Source organism: Elaeis guineensis, chromosome 1 (assembly GCF_000442705.2).
Source record: "Elaeis guineensis isolate ETL-2024a chromosome 1, EG11, whole genome shotgun sequence".
Lineage (NCBI taxonomy): Eukaryota > Viridiplantae > Streptophyta > Magnoliopsida > Arecales > Arecaceae > Elaeis > Elaeis guineensis.
The window spans coordinates 3,334,069-3,354,612 of NC_025993.2; the positions used below are offsets into that span (position 1 = coordinate 3,334,069).

Genomic DNA, 20,544 nt, shown 5'->3' on the forward strand with positions numbered 1-20,544 from the left:
GAGGGCCAAAACCGATGGTCGGCGGCGACCACCGGCGTCGGAAATCAAAGAAAAACGAGCAAAATATAGAGGTTCTTCCGCAACAAAATCCGACGACTCCGGTCGCCGGCGAGCATGCACACTGGCATGGAAAGGAAGGGAGAGAAGAGAGAAAGGGGAGGAGGCTTACCTCCGACGCCGGCGAGGCTTTTCCGACGAGCAATTGGACGGCACAGGGACGAATCTTCCGCGAGAATTTTCCGACGATTGCCGCCGACTAAGCTTGTGATCTTTGGTGGAAGGAAGAGAGGAGGGATCTCCTCCTTAAATAGAACCGGAGGGAGCTCGTCTCCGACACCGATTGGGAGCCGGCGAGAGGAGGAAGCCTGTTTTTCTGTTTTTTTTTTTTTTTTTGTTCGTTTGGATTCTTACATGGGTTGGGCCGTCACAAGTTCAACACGTCTTTATGAGACTTCCAGCATTACAGTTGCACAGTCCATTCTCTGGTCTTCAACAGACCCTATAAATGCGATCACACATAAACCACTGGTCCATGGTTTCAGACACCGTCGGACTAATGGGAAAGTATTACATGTTTTACTGCCATTTCAGACATCATAACAACCTGTAATGTCCCTGCTTTGCCGATAAATCATCGGCTATTTTGTCTGAGCTCCTCCCTACTTGCTGAATTGCTTTCGATATAATCCTTGTAAATAATCCATTCATCAATGAATTACGGGTGGCAGCTTCTGCCTCCTATTCAATCAAAAAAAAAAAAAAAAGAAAAAAAAAATGATATCACCATTGTTTGGACTCCCTTCTTCCTTGCTGAGCCAAGAATCCATTGACCCGCTCCTCCAAACCACTCCATGAAGAAGTAGGTGAAATTATGGTCATGCAGAAGCCGGCAGGGGGGTGGATAGGGATATTGTAATACTACTGACAGTACTGAATAAACAAGAAAATGCATGGAATGTACTTGAGGTTCAAAAGGTCAATTAATTCTCTTAAAAGTTGAATGATGATGAAATAAAAAAAAAAAAATATGGATATCACCACTGTTTGGACTCTCTTCTTCCTTGTGGAGCCAAGAATCCATTGACCCCCAGCTCCAAACCACTCCACGAAGAAGTTGGTAAAATTTTGCTGCACCAGCAACGGTTTGAAGGATTCTTTTGATTTTTTGGGAGCTTTTTCTTTCAGAGTTTGTCAAGATGAATTTTGACGGTAGCGTCAGGGATGGTAAAGATGGTGCAAACTTTGTTATCCAGAATGTCAGACTATTGACTACAAGGGGCTCTCATCTTTATGACCCGTTTGTCCTCAGTACGGAACTCCATGCTGTCTGGACGGACATCATCTGAGCAAGGGAGAAGCTTCGAGCGAAGAGGATCTTCGTGAAAGATGACTCTGCCACTATTATCGGCTGGATCCGGAACGAGGCAATGCATCGGGAAGCTCATTCACTACTCTATGACATCAAGAGGTCCCTTCATATCTCCACCATATGTGACGCCTGTTCACACATCTTTCGGAAGATGAACAGGGCCGCGGATTAAATAGCATCCTTTGTTGCCGAGCATATCGATGATTGAATCTGGTGCTAAGATGACAACTGTTCATGAACACTTCATGATATTTTATATTCTGGTTCTATTGACTGTGCTCATCCTAGATTGATATAATCATCCGTTTGTACAAAAAAAAAAAAAAAAAAAAAAAAAAAAGAAGAAGAAGAAGAAGAAGAAGTTGGTGAAATTATGATCATGGTGAAGCCGGCAGGGGGCTGTGGATGTATAGGGATATTGCAATACCACTGGCAGTATCGAATAAAGAAGAGAACGAACACTAGATGGTAACCTTGAAATAAAATTAGTTACGCTGTCATATAACGTGTCCTAGGGTTCAAATTTGAAAGGTGATTAAAGTTGACTTTTTTGATGCGAAGGTACATTATAAAGTTGTCGTTTAGAAAAAATCGAATATCTAGAGGATGACGCCCGCTGAAGTTGCTAGAGAGTTTTTGATGACACGAGGCCTGGAATCAGTCCTACTCCACATCAATACTGCTTCTACGTTTTCAATATACTAAAACAACATATAAGATACAACCCTGATGGCCAACTTCGAAGAATAGCATTATCCAGTCCAAAATTTATGCTGGCAGAGAACCTATGGTCCAGACGCTTGATGTACACCTCTAACCATGATTATTTATGTGCTATTCCTATGAGAAAATTTAGTTGCTATTCTGGATTATATTTGATGTTTCTAACGAAGACTCCTTTCCTAGTTTATGTTATTTTGGCTTTTTTTCCCTTTTTTTTTTTTTTTTCTGCCTTTCTTTTCTTTTCTTAACATCTCTGGGATAACAAGTGGATACATGTTGGCAAGCAACCATGCATGTCGCTTTAACCAACCAAATTGAAATGTGCCTTCACACATAATTATGTAATTCCCATGTTAAAAAAAATAATAATCATATTGATGGAGTTGATATAAATTAACTTTCCTGCCAGATCTTAATTAGCACCACAATTCTTTTCACAATCTCGAAGTGGATAATTTTGTTTAGTTTGAAGTAGAACGCAAACGTTGCTCAGTTTTTCTCCTGCTGCCCTGCTGCTGGGAGGAAACGTAGCCCCAACTTGGGGCCACGGGGAACAAGAAGCTACACTACAAAAAGGCAGGGCTTTGCGGATATTCCCACAAACACCCGCCTTAAATTCACAGCATCTCAATATCGCTATTATGCCTATTTCTGGGACGACCCTACCAACTTTCTTTCAGAACCACCAGTGATAAGAATTGGCAAATTTCCCTGCGACTTTAAATCACAGCCAACCAAAGAAGGGAAACTACCTCTCCACCCTCCAACCGTCGCCTTCTTTGCCTATTTGTGACCACCACCCTCCCTTCCCTCTCCATCCCTCAACAGTGAAGAAACCGGAGACTTTGCAGTGGTGACAAGAGGTTCTTTGTCGCCGGAGGATTGGGATTGGGCGGCTTTCCAATCGCTCGGAAAGCCGCTCCATCTTTCTCAAACTCTTTCCCAAGAATGCCAAATTCAATCTCTCAGGAACACAGTTTGACCGCGATAGACAACCTTCGTAAGATTATAGTCATTTATTTTGTCATCAATATTTCTTTCAGTTGTGTTCTTCATGTCCTATATATAGAACGTTCTCTCTTCCATATTGCAGTTGGTCAATAATTTTCTGTTCATATTGTTCCAGTCTTTCTTTGTTGTTTGCTTGTGGATATCTGGGTTCTCTGTTTTATCTTCATATAGTCTCTGTCTCTCTTTCTCTCGCTGTCATAGAAGAGAAACGGACCAGTTCATACCTATCGTTTTCCAAACACCAGTATCTGTTTGTATTTGGAAAGACCATCAATCCTGTTTCCTGGGTTGGATATCCAACCTGACATTACCTCCACCCTCCATTTCCTCCATCCTCTGTTTCTTTCCCTGAGGAAAGTACAGAGAAATGGCCCGAGCCATCTCGAATTCTCTTTGCCCAAAGGACTGGGTTAGAGGAAAAGCAGTTGGGAATGGGTCCTTTGGCATCGTCAACTTGGCCATGAACAGATCCACGGGCAAGCTCTTTGTCGTCAAGTCCTCACGATCTGGCATGGGGTTACAATCCCTGAAGAATGAGGCTGACATCCTTGAGAGTCTGAATTCGCCATACATTGTTCGAAGCCTTGGGCATGAAGCTGTAGACAGAGCAGCAAGTCAACAAGAATTCAACTTGTTCATGGAATACATGGCAGGGGGGAGCCTGTTGGATATTGTGGAAAAGTTTGGTGGAGCACTGGATGAGTCAGTGATTAGATCCTACACCAGAGAAATTCTCAAAGGGATTGCGTACCTTCATAGAAATGATATCGTCCACTGCGATATTAAATGTAAGAATGTGCTCTTGGGTTCATCTGGGAACATCAAGTTGGCTGACTTTGGGTGTGCTAGAAGATTGGGAGGATCTTCGGAGGTTGATGCATGTTCAAAGAATTCATCACAATTTTCCGGTGGGACTCCATTGTGGATGGCACCAGAGATTTTGAAGAATGAAGGTGTCGGATTCCTGTCAGATATATGGTCTCTGGGATGCACTGTGATTGAGATGGCCACTGGAAGACCTCCATGGACCGACGAGGTATCGAACCCGATGACAGCAGTATACAAGATTGCATGCTGTGATGATCTTCCAAAGCTCCCATCCGGTTTCTCCAACGAGGGGCTTGATTTCCTTGGAAAATGTTTGCAGAAGGACCCAAAGAAGAGATGGAATGCTGAGCAATTGCTCAACCATCCATTTATCACTGGGGGTTGGAATCAAATGTGTTTGAAGGAGGCATCCTGGTCACCAACAAGTGTCTTACATGCAGGTTCCAGAGGGAACTGGCCTTTGGACAAATTGGAGTCACCGACCGAAGAAGACATCTCGACATGGAGACCATTCTTGATGCAGTCTGAGATTTCCAAGAAGCTAAGAAGGATGTGCAGCAAACAGATTGATTTACAGGCAACAGAAGGGTGGATTGAGGTTAGATCAGGATGAAAATTTTGATAGGTATAGATGATAGCAACCTGTAAATTGACAAAGACAGGGATCTGGATGTACAGCTCAGTCTATAGGTAGAATCTCGTTCTCACTGTTTTCACTCTTCTCCTTTGTCTTACCTCTATTTGAAATCCAAGGATAAATAATTGTTAATTTTCTTCAATAGGGTATTAACACTCTTGCATACAATGATGAAATTTTGCAGCACGCCGATTTCCTTTTAGTTCCCAGTAAATCAGTAAGTATGAATGCTATGCATCATGAGTGTCATGATTTTCAAAGCTGAAATCCTGGACAGCAAAATAATGGTCGTTCTCAAGGTTGTTAACAAGGCTCCTCACGATGTACATAGGGATCATGGATGTTTAAAAGGTGGCCATCATTTAGCCATTACCATGCCATTATAATTTCATATAACAGGAATAATCTTGTAAATTTCCTTATCCATCCAACCATCTAAGTTGAATAATATGGTTCTGAATTCAAATATATAAGTTCAAAAATTAAAATGATGTTCTCTGAATAGTTATGCAATCTATAGCACATAATTTTGCCATTTTCTGCATTGTTTCTGGTGCTAGTGGCTAAAAATGGCCATTATACAGCCATTACTTCATATTGAAAAATTCAGTCAGAAGCTTCCACAAGTAACAAACCCCCACCCTCCCGCCAACAACAAGGAGAAAAAGAACGGGAAACAAAGGAAGCTAGACTGCGCAAATAGCTATTATTTATTGAAATATGGGAGTGAAAGTTTTAGGCTGGATTTGGCTGTCAGAATCTTCATATATTTTATTCGAGAAATTACTTCTGCGATTTTTCATATACCAGGGATGAAGGATCATATCTGAAAGTCAAGCACGTATTGGCAACTTATCAACCATGCAATTATACAATTTTTGAGGTTTGATGAGTCATTTATTTGTGGAACAGCACTTATCTCTGAAATAATTAATTCCTTCTAGCATGGGAGGTAAAAGTAAGATGGAAACTAGAGATGGATTGGAACATAGAAGGAATGCTAATCTTGAAGTCAAGGGTCACTTTAAAGGGTAGGAATTTGAAGATATATCCTGGTCTCGAGGCCTCTGGATGTAGCCTGGGGGTAGGAATATAAAGATATCTCCCGGTCTCAAGGCCTACCGATACTTTTCATTTTAGTTTTTGTCCTACTCCATTGGACTCTACAAACTTTTGCTGATTTTGGTATTTGGATAAGACCTATGACTTTGAATCATTCTGGATGTCGGGTGTTGGAAATAAATTAACACTTACTGGAAGTAACCAATGTTTAAGTGACTTTTGGAAAAATTTTCAACATGTGTTTTCATACGGAGATTATATCCTAATCTTGGTCCACTCTTTCCTTCTGCTATATCTTAAGATTATACCATGGGCATACACACGGAGAGTCATTTAAAAGAGCAGGATACAAGGGATGTTTGATAATGCAAGATTATTCTGACAGTAATCTCTATATCGCTCAGATCAGATAAATAAATGCAAATTACCCAACCAACACTTATACCTACATGTTATAAATGGGTGACTCTCTTTTTCACAGTACTTCTTTTCCAAAACGTTCTTGATCAAATATATAATTGATTCTCATCTTGGAAGTTTCAAATGATAGTCAGAGTTACTAGGTACTCCAACCTGATTCCTAATTTTCTTATAAACTCCACATTTCAAATCCAATGAAAAGTTAAGTTGCAAAGAAAGAAGACTGAGGGCATCAAATAGAGTTTAGGATCAACTGATGACAAGAAATCTATTGACTCATTTTGTAACACATGATGTTGGTTCAGAATTTGGTTAAGATCGGAAAACATGGAGGAGGGTGTCTTCAACATCATCATTTATGGCATTTTATAGCAACAGTTGGCATTAGAATGGTTGGGCTTATTATTCAGGATCATCTTGGCATGAGGGCATTTGTTAGTGCTTTCGACTTTGGCACCAAGAAAGCAGAAGCTGAGAGCAGTTGGCAGAAATTACCCACAGCAATAGGCAGAAATGAAGGTGATGGGTCCTCCGCCATCAGGCGTTGGAGGTAATTTAATTCAACTAAGTAGAGTGAAGTAAAGAAATCATGAATCATGATAATGAAATCTGTTATGTCAATCAAGTAAGGACCTCTATTTATGGACAAAACTAGAATACAACAATTCTCTCCAATTAATGTCCATGTCTCTATGACAATGTAACGGGTGAAGAAGTAAAATGAAGGCTGGGGAAAATCATTAAGTAAAAAAGGCAACTAATAGAGTAATAATCCCACTACATGGTAAGTCATTCAACCTATATCTCCAATGACTGGGAAAAATTAATTGCCTTTATATTGCATCAAAAAGATGCCAGTAATGTACAAGGCAGTTGTATACCTTCTAAGTTACATTTTGTATCAGGGGGGCACCCAATTGCTTGTAACTTCTTGCAAAGAGTCATGCTTCTACTCAAGATCCTTCACAGCATCCTGCATCATAGTTAATAAATACATATGAGAAATACAAGAGGGTACATAATTTGTTATTTTTTAGCAAGTATAAATTAAATTCTCAAACACTTCAATTAAATTCTCAAATTCTGAGTTATATAGTGAAATTTCATGCAATCCAAGCTTTATTCTAATTTTCTTGCTAGATTACATGCACAACATATAATAACATATATGATTGTTCTTATTCAGCATTAGTTTTCACTTTCACCTTTCATGTTCACTTTCTTACAGATTGGCAACTACATGCACACAATTAATTAATAAAATGGGGCTTAGTCATTACCTTTGCAAGCCGAGTTACATAAGCTGCAGCAATGGCTGTAAATAACAAGCCCAGCCCAAAAGTCACTAATTGGCCATTTCCTCCAGGTAAGCCCACATCTGACTCTTCTTGCTGCAACAATGAGGGAAACAAAGTCATGGTCAGATAGCAAGCCCTCTTCTTAAATATATCAGTTAAAAGGAATGAAGATCCATGGAAATAGCATCAATCAAGAGGTAACAGATGGCAAATGGAGCTTAGTTTGGGGACTTCAGATGGCTGGATTGCCTGCTCAGAATAACTAGTACAGCCTATCCTTTGCATCATGGCAACATTTGTATCATTGCAGCTTAACTGCTAATTAAATCATTAAAGACCATACCGTTTATTTTTTTCTTAGAGCTGATATTCTCTCAAAAGCAAGGTATGTATGCATATATTTCCCAGTCAAATTGATTAGAATACATTCCGACTTAACCAACTACTTCCTTGGGAACAAACAAAGAATATGACCACGTGCAAGGACTTTAGTAGTAGGAAAACCAACAGAAAAAGGACACAGAAAAAATATAATGGTTCTACTAATAGAAAAGGATGGTCATTGACAAATCTACCACAGAAAAGGTAATAGCAAAGCAACTTACAATTTAATCAAAATACAAGATTCATGTATTACCAAAACAAAAATAGGTTAAATTAACAGACATGAAAGTCTATAAACAACTTACAATGATAACTCGCCCAAATGCGCCTGCACTTACATAAGCCCATGTCCCTGGAAGCATCCCCAACCAACTGCATACCAAGTCATGTTTAATCACTTAGCTATTGAGAGAAATCAAAACCTTTGCAGTATTGGGGGAAAAATCAAAATTCTTTACTCCTAGCTGTTTAACAACAAAGTGATTCACAATGGCATAACTAAAGGTAATAATCATCTAACATAAATTAATTTTAGGAGCAGCAACCAGCATTTTTTAACCATAGAACATGTTATGATGACTGATTTAATATTCATCATCATATAATCAAGTTATAAGTTCCATTTGGGTATATCACATTCAACCAAGGCCAAATGATCTCTCACAAGATAGGTATGATGTAGCTACACCATATGTTCATAGTTACACCAATCAGGCGAACTTATGGCACATGCATATACCTTCTACAAAATGGGTGCACATTCACATACAATGCTTCACCATTTACTCTCCACATTCCATTAAAATATGAACATTCTATCATCCAGAAATATTTTTTCCTTCCGGTGATCACTAAATTTTTCTATAGATTGAGCATTACTCTTTTTTGTTTTATGTCAAACTACCACAGGAAGAAGCGCAGGGGCTGGGTAGGAGTCAGGAAGGGAAATACTGTCGGTTCTACGCATCTATCAACACATATTATACTGTTGTTGTAAATGTTTTCTATTAAAAACCTTAAATTGCCACCATCTCTTTTGTTCGCTCATATTTTCTCTCTCTTCAGTTTTCTTTCATTCTCCTATTTTATTCTCCAACTTGTAGTGTGAGTGTGACTTTGAATATGTGAAAGTTTCTTGTGCCTCCAGGGTTGATAAAACATAGAAATGATCCATGATGAGTATGATAGCAAGAATGAAAATTATCAACTGACCTGCCTAACACGTAAGGTATGAACTTCACTGACGTCAAACCATATAAATAGTTTCCAAGAGAAAATGGGAGCAAAGGACTCAATCGCAGGAGTGTAACAACTCTGAAGTGGTGCGGACACCAGAGCCATCAAAAATCGGCAACATAATTTAAGTTCGATTTGGATCGAAGAAGCCTCATTAAATTGATTCTACTTCAGTTATTTATTTTCAGTCAATAAATTTTAATGCATTTGGCTTTGGGTCCATAGGGCCATACTTGGATTTGTCCACGTCACCTTTGGAGCCACCACTCTCCACATGCCAAGAGAAGAATATGCATGCCAGCATATGCCGTGCTCATGCCAAGTTGTGTCAAGCATCAAGCACCCACATGAAATTCCATTTCTTCCTTAGAATTCCTTAAGAGTTCTTGGCTACTTACTTATTTTGTTGAAGGCTGATTTCTTTCCTATGGTAGATTATAATGCTTTACTTTTTTGTGGAGGGTTGATTTCTTCCTTGTAAAAATAAGAGATTCCTAAACAAATAGGACCCTTAGAGTCCTATATAAATCCTTGTATCTTTCATGAAAGAAAACAATGAATGATTTTACAAACTCCACAAATACTTGTGTTAATCGCTCCGAGAGGGAGAGGGTGTGAGACCCAAAATCGCCCCACAAGGGGAGGGTGTGAGGCCCACTTTCTATCCTATTCCTTCTACTTAAGATTCAGTGTTCCTGCGACTCTGATCGACTCCACCATCTACCCACGCAAGCCTATTCCGTCAAGAGAAGATCTGTCTCCTCCAGAATTTTCATCTGTCGTGCTGAGAGGAGTGATTTCTTATTCTACAGATCATATGCTGTCAAGGACCTTCGTTCCTTAACAGTTGATCTTTGATTATTTTTTTTTTTTTTTAATCCGATGTTGGTAAAGACCTAGTTCTTTATCGATGGATCTGTTTGGTTAAAAGATTAAGAGCCCTAATCAGAGTAGTTTCTTAACTACCACGATCCGGATTCTTATCATCTTCTTGGATTTTCTCACGAGTTTAATGTTTTATTTTCTCTCGTTCCATTCTTATTTCTTTTTTTGCATCTACTCGTGAGCATGTTTAATTTCTGCTATCTGTTTATGAAATTTTCTATTACTAATTGTTTACTGATCTCTCGAATGGCATTCGTCTGTATCATTTAGATTGATCTCGCTTTAGTCTCATATTAATCAATCACGCCTCCTGAGCAGAGTATAGGCAACTATACTGTCTGTCCTGGGAATAATGAGCCCCTGACCGGACGTGATTTGTTGTTGATGAACAGAAGAGAGCTTGATTATTAGGATTGATTTTCTTTTTAGGATTGTCCCGCATCAATTTGGTATCAGAGCAGGTTGATTAGGGCTTTAGTTTAAATTCAGCAATTTAAATTTTCGCAAGTTAAATTTTCGCACTCTAAATTTCGTACTTTACTTTCAAGCATTTTAATTTTATTGCACCTTATTTCTGCATCTTAGAGTTGCATGACCACTAGATCAGGTACCTGGTACCAACATCCTACTTCCCCACCCAACATCAATATGGATCCCAATATAGCAACCATCATTAATGCTCTGACTGAAAAGTTTGATGACATGAAAAATTTTATGAAAGCCATGGATGAGAGAATAGTGGTATTAGAAGAAGCTAGGCAGAAACAACCTGAACTTGAGTCTCTCCGACTACCTATAGGACAAAGAGGTAGGAATCTAGAACTTGATCGACCTATAGGGGCACGTCCGCACCATAACCAGTTCGATCAAGATGAGCATATTCTTAGGAATGTGAAAGTCGAAGCCCCAAGTTTTGATGGTTGTCTAGATCCAAGAGAGTACCTAGATTGGGAATCAGGTATGGACCACTATTTTGGATGGTATGAAATGTCTGAAGCAAGGAGAGTTAGATTTGCTAGGATGAAATTGATGAGGCAAGCCCGACTTTATTGGGAAAGTGTAGAGCGTCTTCTCAATCAGAGAAGACAAGATCCGATAGAAACCTGGGATGAGATGAAAGAAAAACTCAGAGAGAAGTACCTCCCCACCTCTTACCAACAAAGACTTTTAGATCAATGGCAGAGGCTTACTCAAGGGAATAGATCAGTCACCGAGTATATCACGAGATTTGATGAATACCTCATGAGATGTGGAGTAGCCGAAGATAGAGTTGTTACCTTATCTCGATTTAGAGCTGGATTACGAGAGGATATTCAGCGTGAGCTCTTTCTGCGAGAGGTAACCACGTTGGAACAAGCTTATCAACTTGCCTTAGATTTTGAAAGATTTTCTAGATATTCGACTCCCCGTCGTCCTGAATCCAACCGAGTAACCCCTTCTGGATCGAGACCTAATATTAATCAAACTCCTAGTAATAGACCTCCACTTACAAATCCTATTGGGAGAAAAGAAGATAAAGGAAAAGGAGCTATAGGAGAGTTATCAAAAGGAAGTAGTTCTCGTTCTCATTGCTTCAAGTGCCATGGTTACGGTCACTTTGCTGCACAATGCCCCAACCGATCATTATTCGTAGAAGAATTAGAAGGAGAAACTCTAGAAAATATTGAGGAGGAAGTTTATGAAGCTGATCCAGATTTAGCCGAGCAATTTGAGAGTACTGAGGACATCCTAGGTTATGCCACACCTGAGTCAGACCTTAGGCTTGGAGTCGTTAGGTATGTCCTAGCCCAAACTAAGGAAAGTGAAGACTGGCGTAGGACCTCTATTTTCCATACCTTCATAAAATTTGGCGATAAAATTTGTAAGGTGATCATTGATAGCGGTAGCTGTATCAACGCCATCTCCACTGACACGGTTAAGCGATTAGGATTAACTCCTGTAGATCATCTTAGTCCATACCGTGTGTCTTGGATTGATTCCTCCTCTATTCCCATCAAATTTAGATGTCGTGTGCCCATCCAGCTTCATTCCTATCAGGATCATGTGTGGTGCGATGTCTTACCCATGGAAGTCGGAAGTATCATATTAGGTCGGCCTTGGCTATTCGACAATGATGTTACGATTTATGGCCGTACCAACTCCTGCAGCTTTACTCATCAGGGTAAGAAGATCACGATTAATCCTTCCCCACCTAAGGCTACTAATAGAAAGATAGGCGATGGACCAAAAGAAAATCTTAAGAAGAAAAGCCTCAATCTGATAGGTGCTAAAGAATTAGAGACGATCATGAGTGAAGGATCACCAGTTTGGATGCTTGTTGCTAGAGAAGTTCGTGAGGATTCTAAGGTGGATTATCCTAAGGAAGTAGCTAGCCTTCTTGCTGAGTTTCATGATGTCTTTCCTGAGGATCTTCCAGATTACTTACCGCCTATGAGAAACATTCAACATGCCATTGATTTAGTTCCTGGATCTACCCTACCCAACTTGCCCCACTATAGGTTGAACCCTAATGAGCATGCTGAGCTACAAAGACAAGTTGGAGAGCTGATAAAAAAAGGATTTGTGAGGGAGAGTTTGAGTCCTTGCGCGGTTCCTGCACTACTGACTCCAAAGAAGGATGGTACATGGAGGATGTGCATAGATAGCCGTGCCATTAATAAGATCACCATTAAGTACCGCTTTCCCATCCCTAGGTTAGATGACATGTTAGATATGATGGCCGGATCCACTATCTTTTCTAAGATCGATCTTAAGAGTGGTTACCATCAAGTAAGGATTAGACCGGGAGATGAGTGGAAAACTGCTTTCAAGACAAAAAATGGTTTATATGAGTGGATGGTGATGCCATTTGGATTATCTAATGCCCCTAGTACCTTCATGAGGTTGATGACCCAAGTACTACGACCATTTATAGGAGTATTTGTAGTCGTATATTTTGATGACATTTTGATCTATAGTCGAACTAGGGAAGACCATTTAGATCACCTCCAAAGAGTGTGTCAAGTTCTTAAAATAGAAAGCTTGTATGCTAATCCTAAGAAGTGCGCTTTTATGACAGACCATATCATCTTTTTAGGTTTTGTTGTTACCCCCAATGGTGTATCTGCTGATCCTGAAAAGATTAGAGCAATAGTTGAGTGGCCGGTGCCCAAGAGTGTGCATGACGTGCGGAGTTTTCATGGATTAGCAACTTTTTATCGTAGGTTCATAAAAGGGTTTAGCACCATAGTCGCTCCCATCACTGACTGCATTAGAAAGGAAAATTTTGAATGGACTAGGGCAGCCAATAGAGCCTTTCTAGACATTAAGGACAAGATGACTCATGCCCCAATCTTACGTCTCCCTGATTTTTCTAAGGTTTTTGAAGTAGCGTGCGATGCGTCAGGAGTTGGGATTGGTGGTGTCCTTAGTCAAGAAGGTCATCCGGTAGCATACTTTAGCGAGAAACTTAACGATTCTAAACTCAAGTATTCTACCTATGATAAAGAGTTTTATGCGGTAATTCAAGCTTTAAGATATTGGAGGCATTACCTGCTACCGCAAGAATTTGTTTTGTACTCTGATCATGAGGCCCTTAGATTCCTGAATTCTCAAAAGAAATTGAATCATAGACATGGTAGGTGGGTCGAGTTTTTGCAAGCCTATACTTTTGTTTTGAAACACCGTGCAGGTGTAGAGAATCGTGCTGCTGATGCCCTGAGTCGTCGTCATACTTTGCTGTCCACCGTTAGTATAGAAGTTGTTGGTTTTGATAAGATTAAAGAAAATTATGAGGAGTGTCCAGATTTTGGTGACATACTTACCGCTTTACGTAAGGGGCCATCTAGAGAACGTAGTGAATATACTCTTCAGGATGGTTACCTATTTAGAGAAACTAGGCTGTGTATCCCCCGTACATCTTTGAGAGATTTTTTAGTTTGGGAATTACATGCTAGAGGATTAGCTGGACACTTTGGTAGGAATAAAACTATAGAGTTGGTAGAAGCCCAGTTCTTTTGGCCAAGCTTGAAAAGAGATGTCGCCCGAATTGTTGCCCAATGTAGAACATGTGCCGTGGCCAAGCAGAGAAAACAAAACACCGGCTTATATACACCCTTACCTATACCAGACTGTCCTTGGCAAGATGTTAGTATGGATTTTGTTTTGGGATTACCTAGGACAGCCAGGAAGCATGATTCCATTCTAGTGGTTGTAGATAGATTTTCAAAAATGGCCCATTTCTTGCCCTGTTGCCAAACGTCTGATGCGTCGAAAGTTGCAAGGATATACTTTGATGAGATTGTTAGACTACATGGTTTGCCTAAAACCATTGTTTCTGATAGGGATGTTAGATTTATGAGCTACTTTTGGAAAATCCTATGGCATCTTTTAGGCATAAAACTAAAGTTTTCTTCTGCCTATCATCCGCAAACAGACGGTCAGACCGAAGTGGTTAATAGGAGTCTTGGAAATCTTTTGCGTTGCTTGATTGGGGAACATATGGGTAACTGGGATCTTTTGCTGCCCCGAGCCGAATTTGCATATAATAGCTCTGTTAATAGGTCCATTGGCATGAGTCCTTTTGAAGTAGTTCATGGATATCAACCTAGAAAACCAATAGACCTCATCCCACTACCCATGCATGCTAGGATTTCCGAATCTGCAGAGTCATTTGCACAGCATGTCAAGAGTCTGCATAAAGAGATCAGTAAAAAAATTAGTATGAGTAATAAAGTTTATAAACAGAATGCAGATTCTCATCGACGTGTTCAAGAGTTTGCAGAGGGAGACTATGTGATGGTTCGATTGAGGTCTGAACGGTTTCCTCCCGGAACCGTGAAGAAGTTACATGCCCGAGGAGCAGGTCCATTTAAGATCATAAAGAAAATCGGATCAAATGCGTATGTTGTGGACCTACCTTCTGATTTTGGAATTAGCTCTACTTTTAACATTACAGATCTTGTCGCCTATAAAAAACCAACTCGGATACCTAGTGAGCCATTTGAGCCTGAACCAACCTTTGAGAGCGAACCTATCCCTGAGTGTCCACCAGCCAAAATGTCAGCAAAACACGATCAGATTGAGAGAATTTTGGATGAGCAGATCCTTTCCACCCGGAGTCGAGGCTATCAGCGGTATCTGGTCAGATGGCGAGGTCGATCGGAGTCTGAAGATACCTGGATCACTCGAGAAGAGCTGCAACGCATTGATCCCGATCTACTTGAGCGTCACCAGAGCGAAATCGACCCACACTCGACAGGGTCGAGTTTTTTCCACCTCGGGAGAATTGGTGCGGACACCAGAGCCATCAAAAATCGGCAACATAATTTAAGTTCGATTTGGATCGAAGAAGCCTCATTAAATTGATTCTACTTCAGTTATTTATTTTCAGTCAATAAATTTTAATGCATTTGGCTTTGGGTCCATAGGGCCATACTTGGATTTGTCCACGTCACCTTTGGAGCCACCACTCTCCACATGCCAAGAGAAGAATATGCATGCCAGCATATGCCGTGCTCATGCCAAGTTGTGTCAAGCATCAAGCACCCACATGAAATTCCATTTCTTCCTTAGAATTCCTTAAGAGTTCTTGGCTACTTATTTTGTTGAAGGCTAATTTCTTTCCTATGGTAGATTATAATGCTTTACTTTTTTGTGGAGGGTTGATTTCTTCCTTGTAAAAATAAGAGATTCCTAAACAAATAGGACCCTTAGAGTCCTATATAAATCCTTGTATCTTTCATGAAAGAAAACAATGAATGATTTTACAAACTCCACAAATACTTGTGTTAATCGCTCCGAGAGGGAGAGGGTGTGAGACCCAAAATCGCCCCACAAGGGGAGGGTGTGAGGCCCACTTTCTATCCTATTCCTTCTACTTAAGATTCAGTGTTCCTGCGACTCTGATCGACTCCACCATCTACCCACGCAAGCCTATTCCGTCAAGAGAAGATCTGTCTCCTCCAGAATTTTCATCTGTCGTGCTGAGAGGAGTGATTTCTTATTCTACAGATCATATGCTGTCAAGGACCTTCGTTCCTTAACAGTTGATCTTTGATTATTTTTTTTTTTTTTTAATCCGATGTTGGTAAAGACCTAGTTCTTTATCGATGGATCTGTTTGGTTAAAAGATTAAGAGCCCTAATCAGAGTAGTTTCTTAACTACCACGATCCGGATTCTTATCATCTTCTTGGATTTTCTCACGGGTTTAATGTTTTATTTTCTCTCGTTCCATTCTTATTTCTTTTTTTACATCTACTCGTGAGCATGTTTAATTTCTGCTATCTGTTTATGAAATTTTCTATTACTAATTGTTTACTGATCTCTCGAATGGCATTCGTCTGTATCATTTAGATTGATCTCGCTTTAGTCTCGTATCAATCAATCACGCCTCCTGAGCAGAGTATAGGCAACTATACTGTCTGTCCTGGGAATAATGAGCCCCTGGCCGGACGTGATTTGTTGTTGATGAACAGAAGAGAGCTTGATTATTAGGATTGATTTTCTTTTTAGGATTGTCCCGCATCATGAAGCCATTCTCTCCAATTGCCTTATCGATTGCCAAAAACCTTTTGTTTCCTTCAACCAATTTGAGAATACGTTCTCGGGCAAAATATCTAGCAATAAGAAAGGCTACAGCTGCAGCCACCTACCAAAGTCAGGAAAGCATCACATAAATCTTCAGCTAATCACTTTTAATTTTGTTTCAGCCACCATGAAAATTATTCTTGAAAGCAACTTACTGTCCCACTGATTGAAACAATGATGGTCCCTGTGACACTTCCAAATAAAAGTCCAGCCGACATAGTTAATGGGATTGCTGGAATTGCAAGAATCTAGAATAAGATGAGCAGTTCACAGTTAGTACTAGCATGCAAAGAATGCTAAGGAATAGACAAAGCTATGTGGTCCAGTAGCATGCCAGTCTCTTAATTTCTCGTTTATCTGCTTCCACAAATCCTAAAGCAAGTTGCATAGCTATGTGGTCCAGCAGAATGATATAAATTTAAACATTTTCAATTATAATACATATAGCAGACAAGGCTTATTTGCTGTGCAAGGATTGCAGATGCATAGAGAAATTAAGAGATGGGAAAACACATTAGATTTTGAAAGGAGGAGAAGGAGAATTATTAGTTGCAGCTTTCCCTACACCTGAACCTGATCCATTAAAATCCTTCCTCCACAGTACTTCCATGTCCATCATTTTCTATCAGTCCCTCAGATCTATCAATCCATTAAATGTTTGGTGGTAGCAACACAATTTAGACTCGGGCAGTGCAAATGGGCTTAAGCAAAATTTGATTTGTCCAAGACAGAAGGCTAAAATGAAGCCAATGGAGGAAAAAGTGATAATATACGTTTTTAGCTTTATAAGTTTCAAGAAAACAAGTGTAATCTAGTTTTAATTAGCTCCACTGGATTTTAATCCCCAGCTTATAAAATGCCTCAATTTGTGAAAAATAACAATGACAATAACTGACAATCTTTAGCTCATTTACTTAAGATCAGCATTCTGGATCCATTATCAACAATTCAAATAATAAAATGGAACTCAGATTTCCATGAAGACATCAGATATTTAAGTATCAATAAGTCACTAAATAGATGCATCTTGTCTATGCAGAGTGGTCCAAGAAAATCTAGTGAAAAGATAACCAGAGAAAAATATAAACTAAGTGACATGTGAATAGATGCCTAACTACTTATTTTAAATACATAAAGCATCTCCTGTTCACTACAGTCATTGAATAATTATCGAACTACATAAGCATAAGTAGGTTATCACCCTTAAAGAGCAGGGTTCTATAAATATTATTCTGCCAATGCTATATCTTAAATTCCCAAACAAAACAGCTGATGAGATGTTTTACACATTCCCAGCATTTCACTAATGCAGTATTGTTAAACTATCCGATATTAGCTGTAAATTGACATTGTTATACAACTAATTCTTCTATAATCGTAAAGAAGATCCATATCATACTAGGGGTACATAAAACAGAACTTAGCATGTTGGGGTTGATGTAAGCCCTGAAGTTCATTTGATTTTTTTTTTTTTTTGACATTTTTATATTGAATAGTTATGGATGTTTCTGATCAACACACTCATGTAAGTTTTGTGTTTGTATCACAGATTATGCCAGAAAAGAATCTATTGATGTCATTATAAACATACTGAAGTGCTCAGCTCCAGGCCTATCATGAGGATTAAACTATTTAAACATGTCAAATTCATACAGAAGTATCAGTCAAGTTGGCAATTGCAGTCATATGGTTGCTAGGATAATGGCTGTAACATTAGAATGACCAATCCTCAAATTATCAAAATAGGGATGTTGCAGAGGCACATCAGTTTTATCATAATGAACAGCTCAATATTGTGATTCCATCTCATGAGACCACTGTTAGAGTCAGGTGTAGATACCATATACAGCATCCAAGTGGTTCCTTAACATGAGCGCACAATTACTCATTGCAAATTAGGCTCCATAATTTTGGGTCCAAACATTTTACAAGCCGTAGATCCATTAGCAGGGAGCTAACTGGATCATCGAGGCCGACTCTGGTTAGGTCAAGCAACACAAATATCCAATATGGGCCACAGATATGATCAGACTCAGAACCTTGGACAAAAAAATCACCAGATTTTACTCATCAACTTTTATGATATTATCATTAATTTTTTAAATTAATCATTTGTGAGATTTTGTGTGCAACAACTTTATTTTGGTTAGTTTTTTATTTGATTCGGGATCATAATGGCCATGATTGATGATAGTGCATATCATACCCAGCCCTGATGTATTCATAAGCTAATATCAACAAACATATCTCATGGTCCAAAATCTGGTATGTGATGAAGGGCATGAAATTTGATTCCATGATGCTTTCAAACATGCAAATCTTAGAGGACTTTTTTCTCATCTTTGTGGAAAATGACCATGACTCTTCCAAGATTATCAACAGGGAGTTAGTTGATGAAAAAAAGAAATAAAATAAACGCTGAAACAATGCATATGTCTAACAAAAAGCAGTGTTCACAGCAGACCCTGCTAAATGCTAGGTTGCAGTGGACACTTCAAGATTTCAATGCAACATGCTGGACTGTCCACAGAAAGTCAGGTACACTGGATGGCTAGCTTATTTTGGAAACAAAAAATGAAGAATGAAAAAAAAAGTAGAAACTATAATGTGAACCTAGGTACATCATGTGATTTGCAGGCCTGCCCGAGCAATTCCTACAAGGCGTTCAATGTCGGCTCTCTGGAAGTTTTGATCTTAAGGTTTCACTCTTATTAAACAACAAATTTTTGATAATGAGATTCACATCCTGTTATTATTACCTCAAGTCCAGCATAAACAAGTACAAACAAAGCATATCCAGCAGGACCATAACCTGATCATAAAAAGCATAAAAATGTTGTAGCATCAGAACCAGCACAATATTGTTCACTACAATGCAAAGCTGAATAGGGAAAACATAAAAATAGAAACATCTTGCTTCTTGCTCGACAGTATGATGATGTGATAATCAATTCCACAAAGTAGAAGCATATTATGCAATAGCATACAATCAAATACTGTATATACATGCAATAGCATGATCATGATCATCATTCTTTATCACTTGTAAATGAGCCTGGTTCGTAACAATTTATGTGCTAATGAGATAACCTTCTTATCACTAATGGGTTATATATTCAAGGTCTCAATTATTTGGTCGATTCTTAGATGACTAACGCAAGATATATGTTCTCCTTCATGGAAATTCATTTACAGGCACTGCGCCTTCCCACCCTCAAATTGGACCCACCTAAAATGCCAAAAATGTCAGAACGAGTCCATGATAAAGACACCACTTCCACCAGAATCACTCGCAAGGCTTCAAATCTCCCAAATGACGCCAAAATCACCAAATCCAATCAAAATTACAGCAAAAAAAAGAAAAAAAACAAATAAATTCTCCATAGAAAATTTATCAGAACAACTAAATTCAAGCAAATCTACCTCAAAAAAATTTAACTTGAAAGCAAAAATAGAGATGGAGGAAGGAAGTGCCTTCAATGAAACCAGAGAACTGGGTGAGAAAGGCGTTGATCTGGTCCTTATAGACGTATCCCACCGTCCCGAACCCTCCGATTACTCCACCCAGCAGAAGCCCAGCGAGAACGGTGCCCTTCACGGCGGTCTCTCCTCCCAACTCCCCCTCCCCGTCCTCGGAGACGGACCCATCGTCCCTCCCCTTTCGGTTGTCGAACTTGAGGTTCTGGGGGACGTTGGAGGCCTTGCGGAGGGTGCCTTCTTCGTCTCCCGGAGGAGGAGAGGGGCCGGAAGGCGTGGGAGCGGCGGGGGCGGAGGCTGGAGAGGGAGGAGAAGGGAGAAGGGGAGCAGGAGAGGAAGCGATGCGAGGAGGGGGTGGAGAGGCATGGCCTCATGGACTGCATTATAATACGATTACATGGTGGGAGCTCACAGGCTTGGCCCGGAGAAAAGAGTCCAGAGAGAGAGAGTGGATTGGTGCTGGACTAGCCAGGCGATGGGAAGCAGTTGGAGAACAAGGTTGCTCCAAGTGGCAACATCTTGATCCGTGTGTATGTCTGGGGCAGACATTTGATTACAGAGGAAGCTAGGACCTCAGATTTTCTTTCCTTTTTTTTTTTTTTACCAAGATCAAAATGTTGAATGTAGCTCATAAAATTTAAGGTTA

The 20,544-nt window shown here is 39.7% G+C and overlaps 2 protein-coding genes across 2 annotated transcripts; one reads left to right on the plus strand and one right to left on the minus strand.

Moving 5' to 3' along the window:
• Nucleotides 1-2,954: 2,954 nt before the first annotated feature.
• On the plus strand, nucleotides 2,955-4,710 carry LOC105036464 (mitogen-activated protein kinase kinase kinase 18). The gene has a single exon (XM_029262401.2). It carries the CDS (start codon nucleotides 3,471-3,473, stop codon nucleotides 4,542-4,544), a length of 1,074 nt encoding a protein of 357 aa, XP_029118234.2. The 5' UTR covers nucleotides 2,955-3,470; the 3' UTR covers nucleotides 4,545-4,710.
• A 2,080-nt stretch (nucleotides 4,711-6,790) lies between these two features.
• On the minus strand, nucleotides 6,791-20,370 carry LOC105036450 (uncharacterized). The gene is given in 9 exon segments (XM_010912221.4): nucleotides 6,791-7,023; nucleotides 7,331-7,441; nucleotides 8,038-8,104; nucleotides 8,945-9,047; nucleotides 16,362-16,482; nucleotides 16,577-16,669; nucleotides 19,181-19,233; nucleotides 19,896-20,134; nucleotides 20,136-20,370. Coding segments are annotated over 9 exon segments (957 nt in total). The 5' UTR covers nucleotides 20,282-20,370; the 3' UTR covers nucleotides 6,791-6,999.
• Nucleotides 20,371-20,544: the final 174 nt, after the last annotated feature.

Bases quoted from the DNA above. Each gene is read 5' to 3' on its own strand.
- LOC105036464 (XM_029262401.2), top strand. From the start codon at position 3,471: ATGGCCCGAGCCATCTCGAATTCTCTTTGCCCAAAGGACTGGGTTAGA.